Below are 9,814 nucleotides of genomic sequence, written 5' to 3'. Positions count from 1 at the left end.
TGCGCTGCTGTTGCTGCTGCTGCACAGAGGGGTGTAAACGCAAAGAGCTTCCGGATCGATGTCTCACTCTGCTGGGCCCAGCGGTGACTGTTGTTGCGTGCGACGACAAGCTCAGCGAGAAGCTGCTGGAAACAAACAGTTCGTCACCTCAGTCGTCAGCAGGAACCCCGTGCAGGGCATCTGAAAGTGTGCGCTTTTGAAACATTTCAGACTTGATATTTCAAAAAATAAATATTAGGAAAACTAAAAAAATATATATTTAAAATGGGTGTTTTTATATAATATTTTTTTACAGTAATTAAAAAAATTAAAATGTCGAAGTTAACATTTTTTATTTCATTAATTTATATTATTTGAAAATGTAAACAAAATCTAAACAAACTAAAAATACTACCAGTGTTTTTTTTCCTCCTCCACCTCAAAGTTATCGGTTAACAATAAATGAATGTAACAGCAGAGCCGGAAGTTAGCCCAGCCCCGGGGAACCTCGCTCCATTCATATTCCACAAACGATTTAAAACCTTGCAAGCCAACTAGCTTCAGTCTACTGATATATAAAATATCACCATTTGAACATGTGGAAGCAGCCTACGGACCGTTAGCTACTTGCGCTAACTTGCCCATCTCGGAGAACCTCACTCCATTCAGTCTTTTCTGTGTATATTTCAATAATTACAACCGACTCTTTACTCCCTGTATTGCTACAGCAGTGAACTAAATGGGCCTGAATTACTTGCTCCCTCTGCTGGTTGCTGGAAACTAGTGCATAATTAAATGCCTCCTTTGCTTCAAGGAGCAATTAAAAATAAATACATTGATTTACCAATGCCCCCCATCCACCTGAACCTAAAAAAAACATACATCTACATAGCCATGGTTGGGCTCATTAAAACACAGTCATAGGTTGCTGACCTCCTATTTGAAGGCTTGCACAGCTGCTTATTATATAGAGCCCGGATCAGAGGTGGCGCTTGATCATGACTTTTTTTTACCTCCTCTTTCATGATTTTTGTTACAGGTTCTGAAGGTGCGGGAGGCCGCATGCGGACCCACCCACTCTGTCTTTTAAGGTAAGAAAAAAACCCCGACCCTTTTGCTTTGTGGAGGGTGGGCTTGAAACATCTGTCAGCACTCAAGGCAGGAGGGAGTAGAGAGGTATGCGGTCTCGGGTCTGAAACTGGCACAGCCACCTTGTTTATTCGCCCTGATGAGGTTACTCGTCATGCTCGCTGAAAGGAGCCCTTGTCCTGCGAGGGGAACGTGTGTTGTGCATATTTACCACAGGAGGGGACGCAATGTGAGACCCACTACACCACACTACTGTGTATTGTTTTGAAGAAGTGTTTGGATGGCTTCCTTCTGCACAAATGTATCCAAAACAACGCTATTACGTGTGTGTTTTGTCTGACAGTACGTGGTCATGAAGTCGTGGAGCAGGCTTGAAGACCCCTTCCCTCTTAATTATTCATTTTAACAAGACCTTTTTGACAATTCTGTGCTTGAAAAGTACGCAAGGTAAAGGTAGCTACCTAAATGATATACCTTCAAGTCACTCACACTCTACACCGAACACATGAAGGATACATAAAATACAGTAATAAAAAAATAAATACAAGAATCATCCCTTAGTTATGGTAGCTTTGCGTACTGGAAGGGACGTTGCAAGTGAAGGAGAGACAAGCTTATCAGTCATCAGACCACTATACTGCTAAGTTATCACTGTCTGTTTCATAGGAGCACATCCTTTCACATGTTCAAGAATACCATTGTAATCCTTGATGATGGTTGTGACAGTCGAACGGCTTACACCAAGCATGCAGAGGATGTTGGCCGGCACTGCTCCACTTTCCGTTCGTTTTACGATGTCTAATTTGACTTTACTTTTCATTTCCACTTTCCTTTTCAGTCTGCATCAGGGTTAAAAAGTTAACCTAAAAGAACAAAAGTGACTGCACAACCAATGTATTTTTACGCCTGTGTTTTCTTCCGCCGCACACACGTAACTTTGGTATTGATTATTTCTGGGAGTGCGTCGTAACCACGACACCTCGTAACACGAGGACCGCCTGTATTGAAAGGACGGCTTGGATTAGTTTGGTGTGGAAGTAGCCCATCGAAAACCTTTAGTATGAACTACGCCGTGTTAATACTTTTACTAGGAAAATATTTTGCCTTACTATGTTCAACCAATTGTCTTTTTTAAAATAATATATAATCAGAATAAGTATTTATGACTTTGATTTCTAGTATTTAATCTCGCTTGGATTTCACTTCAGAAGAGAAATGACAAGCCAGGCCCTCTCTTCAGTTCAATAGCAGCCTCTGACCTTCAAATTCCAAGACACACTCCAGAATCTTGTAGGAAGTCATTTCCTGTCAGTCTAATGACCAAATGTCCAAATACGCTGTATTGACACAAATATAAGACCACCCTGAATGTAAGGCAACCCTTCTTTTTCAAGACCCATTTTAGGAAAAACAACAAGACGAAATGCATCTATTGTGCGTGAGTGACAGGGAGAAAAGCTCTGGCTTGTGATGAAGTGGTTTGGCGCCACCTGTTGGTTTGCATGTATAGCTCTCTAGACCCTGAATATAAGACAGCCTGTCTCTTTGAGACTTGATTCCCGGAGGAAAATACCACCTTATATTTGCATCAATGCTGTAATAGTATGATGTCTCGTAAATGCATTTGTTTTGGTAGACAGCTTGGTCGTCTTACATTCCGAGAAATATCTCGTAATACTATAATTGTTCTCTACATTATTGTGTTTTATCTGATAGCTTGGTCTTCTTATATTTTGAGCAATTGGGTAATACTGTAACTGTCCTGTGCATTAATGGGTTTTGTCTGAGAGCTTGGCCGGCTTATATTCTGAGCAGTATGATCTGACAGCTTGGTATTTTTATATTTTGAGCAAGAGGATAATACTGTAATTGCCCATTAATGGGTTTCATCTGGGAGCTTGGTTGTCTTATATTCTGAGTAATATAATCTGAGAGCTCGGTCGTCTTGTATTCTGAGCAATATGGTAATAGTGTAATCGTCCTGTGCATTAATGGGTTTTAACGGAGAGCCTGGCTGTCTTATATTCGGGACAGTGGGGTGGTAATATAATTGTCCTGTCAATGCATGTGTTTTATCAAACAGCTTGAGCGTCTTATATGCGAGGCATTATGACGTAAGCGTATAATTGATTACTAATTTACTAATAAGAATTACTAAATTAATTTCTTATTTGTTCCCTCTTAGGCCACTCGTACCAACTGCATTTTCAAAAAGGCGCCCGCCACCCCACCCCACCCCACCCCACCCCACCTCTCTTATGGCTTTTCATGAAAATGCCATACTGGCTCGAGCTGGAATAAATGTGCTGGTTTCCATCCCCCCCCCCCCCTTACCAGGCGGACACACTCACCGGCGCATTGACATGCAACAAAGCTAATGGTGGCCGGGACAGAGGAAGGGGTATGGGGGGGAGGCTAATCTTGGCTAACTGACAAGATATAAATTGAGGAGACATCTTCCGCTGATTAGCTCCCACACCCACAATTATCCAACTGGGGTGTCAAGCAAGGTTTAACATCTCCACTGATTCCGCTCTCCCGAGACATCCGGGAGGCAATGCAATCGCTTTTAATAACTGCCTCGCCAGCCCTCCCTCCATCCATCGCCCCCTTCTTCCCCTTCCTAGCTTCCCTTCAAAATTAACCTTTCCTGCAAAAATATCATTCCTCACTGACTTTTTTTATATCTTGTATAATTTATTCAAATTGCCGAACTCGGAACAGCAGAGCAATCTGAACACTGAGTAACTTTATGTTACCTTGTATCTCCTGGCAAATAAGGTGACAGGCTTTTTCTCCCCCCCCATGCATTTCCTCATTAAAATTCATCTGATCTGAATATTTTTTGCAAATATGCTCCGATTGCTGCACATGAAACATCTCTGTGTGTTATTTTAATCACCCGACGGGCGACACATAGGACGCTTGACCTCATTTTATGTCATTTTGGCAAGGGGGACCTCAAGGGAGGAGGGAGCTGGAAGTTACCTGCAGTGATGGACATGCTTGATAATTCCTTTCCTTCCTAAATGTTCACATCATAGCCCCCCTCTCAATCATCCGTCCTCTCTAATGAACTGTTTGCTTCCGGTGATGGAGGCAACGTGATTAATAATTTACTGTTTAGTTTGACTAATTGATCTGTTGTGGGAGCCGGGATGAAAGCGGGAGGATGCACAATGCCTTTCATATGGCATTTATCCACAAGTCACATGCACCGCTCCCTCAAGATGAATAATGAAGCAAACAAGATCAAATAATTATCACATGGGAGTCGCAAAGAGAGAGAGAGAGAAAGGCTTACAAACAGCACAACACAGCAACACAGGGGATGGAAGGCAGGCAACAAAGAGTGAAGGGCTTCCAAGGTCAGAAAACAGCTATGGAAAGTTGGAGAACTTTTCTGCATGAAAAGACACCTCTCCTATACGACATATGCTGACATGTACATATGACTAGGTGTGGGCCTAGGGTCTCAAGGTATACCACAGTCTGAAAAAGTCGTCTGACAAATTTTAAGTAAGTTTGAGCAAGTGTAGAATTACTACTCGCGATGGTCGTGTCTTGACTGAGTAGTTCAAAACTTGGGAGTTTTTTTACTGAACCGGGTTCTCGCGGGTATTCGTCCCTGTGATCTCATTCACTTACCCTGCTGCTACTAGCTAAATTAAAAAGGAAACCAGGCAACATGGCATTAATTCTGCAACTGTTACTCTAACATCAGATCTGCTCCTTCCCTCAAATCAACTCTCATTTCCACTTCCTGTTCCTGTCTGAGCTGCTCACTCGCTAACGCAGCGGCGAGCACCTGAACACAGGAACTCGCAAACCTAGACTCACTAGACTCACTCGCTAATGTTTATTGCAGTTTTATTGCAGTTTTATTGCAAATGTTGATCTAAAATTGGAGGAGAACGTCAAGTTAGCAGGAAGTTTTGGTGGGTGAGGAGCGAGCTGTTGGAAACCAGGGCATCCGTTGTCTGGAACTGATGTCTATTTTTGTAAACTTCCTTTGCCACCCATCCCCAAATGTTCTGAGTTGGATTTAGATCAGGAGAACATGCAGGATCGTCCAAAAGAGTGAGCTTAGTCCTTTGTCAGGCGGGCATTGTCAACTGCAGCGTGGTCCTGTTGAAAAAAGCAGGTCATTACCACACAGATGAGGGCCTTCAGTCCTGAGGGATGCCCTCTGCAACATCTCCATATAGCCAGCTGCCGTTTGACACCCCTGCGCAAGCTCAAGGTCCATTGTTCCACTGAAGGAAAAAGCACCTCAGATCAGGATGGTGCCCCCTCCCCTGCGCCGGGTAGAAAACATCTCAGGTGGGATGTCCTTATCATGCCAGTAACATTCGAAGGCATCAGGACCGTCAAGGTTACATTTTTTCTCATAAAAGAAAAAAACTTTCTTCCACCTTTCAATGTCCCATGTTTGGTGTGCTTGTGCAAATTCCAAACCTGCAATTTTATGGCGTAGAAGGAGACAAGGCCTTTGTAGAGGTTTTTTTCTTTCTAAAACCCTTCTCCCATCTGCCGGTTGTTGGACTGCACTGATCCCGTGTCTTGACGGACATCCAATCAGCTCCTCCGGCTCAGGGCCTGTGAATTTTTTGGGGGTCTACCACTTAACTTTTTGTTCCATAACCCTCAGGATCTTTGAGGAAGTTTCAAATGACTGTCTTACTGCGTCCGACCTCAGCAGCAACGGCGCGCTGCGAGAGGCCTTGCTTATGCAGCTCAACAATCTCTCCACGTTCAAAGAGAGAAAGCTGTTTTGCCTTTGCCATCAAGAGATCATGACAGTGTGAATACCTGACAAAAATGACAATGAATACACATTTATGCCAAGATTTCGCCATCTAACGTCTGTGGTATTAAAGTCTTCAACTGTTGATCAGCTGATGAACAGCCTATTTCACTTTAATGCTTGTTTGCAAAAAATTGCTTCCTCAAAAATGTTTTTTTGTCTCACTCCCGTTCTCCTTTTTGCATTTTGAAGCTCTACTTAGAAGCTCCTTAAGATCCGGGTCTTAAAATGTGGATGACAGGTGTATAAATGAAACAAGATTCTCTCAGGGTGAGAGTAGTGATGTTCCTCTAGCATAATTCAGCCTTCATACTGTATTGAGCCGACAATAGGTTGTCTTATATTCTTCTTCAAGACTCATTTTTTGACAGACTCATGTAGAAAGTCACTTCCTGCCTGTGCACTGGCCGTCTCCTCATAAGCCACACTGACCTGAATATAAGACAACCCCAAATAAAAGATGACCTTCCTTTCTCAGCCTTTTTTAAGGAAAAAAAGTACCATTTTATATTTGTTCTATACAGATTTTACTGCTGGCTCAACAAGGGAATTTTAGACCGTCTTTGATTAGCAGATTCTGTCAGAATCCCCCCTTTACACCTTAACCATGAGAAGATTAGAAATGAAATGAGAAACATTCCCCCTTGGCTAGTGATGTTGTACGAGAGCGTTGTTCATCGGTTTGCAGATTGACACAAATGTGCATTTTATTGCATTGGATTACACGCCGTGGCACCCGTTTGCCGACACATCTGCTGCATTTGCCGCCGTTGTAAATAAGCTTTAACGCGGTGATGCAGTGTGAAGTGCCCCTTATGAATATTCCCATGGCTGAGTGTCATTAGCTGCAAGTAGCAAGATTAAAGAAGCACCTAAATGGCCATATCATTACCCTATTAACATATGACATATATGTGCATGTGCCTGTCTAATTAGGGCTGATTGATTGGAATCAATGAAAAGGGGAGCCAAAAGGAGGCAGGGTTTTTTGTCAAGGTATGCTGACTTAAAGTGATATCCTCTTATTTCTTATTTGCTTTGGCTTAGCTAGACACGCTAGTTGCCTTTGATAGGTTGAAATCTCCTAAAAAAAGAAGTAGTTGCCTAATTTTGTCACGGATATTACACAGTCGAGCGCATGAATCAGTGCGGCTTGTCATAATTATGTTAACATAAGGGATATTAAATGAGACAGTCCTCGTCGCAAAAAGGTGAGGCGGCGGAGTCGAGTCGGCCCCCGCGTCAATCACGCCCGCTCCGATTCGTATTCAAAGTCGAGCGCATCTGCCCGGATGCATTATTTATGTCAGAAATAAGCAGCTTAACTCGGCTAGCAGCTATTAGCAGGAGACGCACACCTATCTCGCTCTCGCTTTGGAGTGTTTGATTGGGAGGCCAGATCAGGCCCGTCGAGTGTTTTTTGCGGCGTTTGCAACAAAGGCGCGCCCGTGTTTGTACTTGTCATTAGGATGTGTATCTGTCTCTTTTCTTACCCTCCCTCGCGCTCGCTTTCGCTCTCTGCGGGGCCTCCAAACAGCTGAGGTTAGGATGGCGGAGTTACAGCTCTATCCTCCTGTCACGAGCGCTGTTTTAGATCAGACGTCCCCCCCACCGACCCCCCCGCTGAGGCTGACGGACAGCTCTGTGGATACGCCAAAGGAAAACAGCCCTGTTGACTGTACAAAGGCTGTTGTTGATGAAGTGGCGCATGCATAGAGGGCACCACTGTTCAGCCTTCCAACTTCTAAATAGACCTCATTTATAATTGATAGAGCCACATCGCTGTTTTGCAATCTATCACTGACTTTTAGAGGAATTTTTACAGGGTTTTTTTTTAGATTTAGCACTAATCTAACATGCGATAAATTACATTTGTGGCACCCCCTATGGGTTCGGATCAAAATACATGTAATACAGATATCATCAACGTATTCCATTCATCAGACAGTTATTTGCTTTGTCCCGCCTGCGCTCCTGTCAAGACATGATGCTTGATGGCGGCCATGTTTTTCAGCCAAACTTGCCCAAATTCATGAATAGAAAAATATTAATAATTTTAAATACTGTCTTTGAATAGACATGTACCGATATATATTGCTTTAAATGATTGTTTCCCATTGTTGATTGGCTATGAGATTGATCACATGGTTCTGCTACCTTATCGTGAGGTGTTCAAGGTCCGTTCGAATGCTTCCTTGTCCAATTAAAAAATAAATATAGTCAAACCTCGGTTTTGGAACACTTCAGTGTTTGAATGGTTTGGTTATCGCCGAAAACTTTTGCCTCGGTTTTCATACAACATTGCACATGACAAACTACTTCATTTGCCCTGCTTGCCCTTTTCATTGACCGTGACTGCCAAATGACCTGCCATGGGGTCAAAGAAAGTTGCAAGTGCCGTCGTTTTCATAAAGAAGGTGGGAAACATGATTGAATTCAAGAAAGAACGTGTTGCAATGTACAAAGACAGGACTCTTTTACGGACCTTTTATGACTCTGTGGTGGCCTCAGCCATCTTCTATGCTGTGGGCTGCTGGAGAGGGGGCAGCACGGACAGGGACAGGAGCAGGATAAATAGACTGATCAGGCGAGCTAGCTCTGTCCTGGACGGTCCTCTGGACTCCGTGGAGGAAGTGGGGGAGAGAAGGATGTTGGCTAAGCTGACATCCATCATGAACAACACCTCTCACCCGCTACATGACACTGTTGTTTCCCTGAGCAGCTCCTTCAGCACCAGACTGTTACACCCACGGTGTAAGAAGGAGAGGTTCCGCAGGTCCTTCATACCGACCGCTGTCAGGCTCTACAACACCTGCACCACCTGAACCATGTTGTAGACACTATGCTTTCTTTACACTGTTCTCTTTACTTGTCTTGCTGCTGTAACAAGTAAATTTCCCCGCTGTGGGATAAATAAAGTACATACAACAACAACAACAACATACAAGATGGCGTCCCCTCCGCTCCTCCCTGCCTGCACCTCATCGCCTTTGCCAAAATGACTCTTCTCATTTATTCACTTCAGTCATCATCTATGATTATGTTCACATTGTTTTCTGCATGTAAAACTATAATCATTTTCTCTCAACTGTATTTTTATTCATATTTTTCAGACAAATTGGTTGGATTTACATTATTACATATGGAATAGTGTAAATTGCTTCCGTTTTTGTACGTTTGGGTTTTTGTCCGATCTTTTGGACCAAATTAATTGAATTTGAGCAAATATTTTTGCACAAAATGAAAGGTTGTATGACTTGTTGTGGATAGACCAAACAATATAGATGTATTTCATGGTGTAGAGGATGTTTTGTCCACAGATATCTTTTTTTCTTTTTTTTAACAGGATTTAGAAAAATGTCTTGCACCCGTGCATGCGTGCCCACCATTACATCGATACAGGTGGTGCCTCATCATCATCATCATCATACCTAAATACAGCCCTCCATTTACTTGCTGCACCTGGGCGGCCATGGCACGGGCTGCCTTTTTACCCCCTGCTTATTTAGATGCACTCGAGCACACAATGGGGGTGCATTAGCAGCGCCCGCACTCAGCGCCGCTGTAATTTCATTGTGGTTACCACATGCATCCTACTTGACTCTCAATTCACTGTCTGGGATGAGGGCCAAATAATGGGATTTAGCCTGTCGGACGAGAGCGTGTCGCCCCCAGTATTTGCGAGTGCAGTGTCTCATACATATAAATAATTACCCGGTTATGTGTGTGTATGTGTGTTTTGGCACATTCCATGCATATATGCGACTGCGTTTCACCATCCCTGCCAGTTTGGCTGCCGTTGTCAAGTTCAGAACTAATAGCAGTGCTTCCCCACCACCGCAGTGGCTTGAAAGGATGGGATCATTGCAAATGGACTTTAGAGTAAACGGCTTTTTTTACTTGTGGGATAAAAAGATTGAGGGATGCTTAGCAGTAGGG

The 9,814-nt window shown here is 43.3% G+C and overlaps 1 protein-coding gene across 1 annotated transcript in view; it reads left to right on the top strand.

Moving 5' to 3' along the window:
* mdfic (MyoD family inhibitor domain containing) overlaps positions 1-101 on the top strand; it is a 127,684-nt gene extending 127,583 nt beyond the window's left edge. The window contains exon 5 of the mRNA XM_054753835.1: positions 1-101. This exon is cut by the window's left edge and continues 32 nt beyond it. Coding sequence (XP_054609810.1) covers positions 1-87 — 87 coding nt within the window. The 3' untranslated portion in view covers positions 88-101.
* The last annotated feature ends 9,713 nt before the right edge of the window (positions 102-9,814 follow it).

The sequence above is a fragment of the Dunckerocampus dactyliophorus genome, chromosome 15 (genome assembly GCF_027744805.1).
Source record: "Dunckerocampus dactyliophorus isolate RoL2022-P2 chromosome 15, RoL_Ddac_1.1, whole genome shotgun sequence".
NCBI lineage: Eukaryota > Metazoa > Chordata > Actinopteri > Syngnathiformes > Syngnathidae > Dunckerocampus > Dunckerocampus dactyliophorus.
The sequence above is the reverse complement of the archived record's forward strand: the minus strand, read 5'-3'. Positions and strand labels throughout refer to the sequence as shown.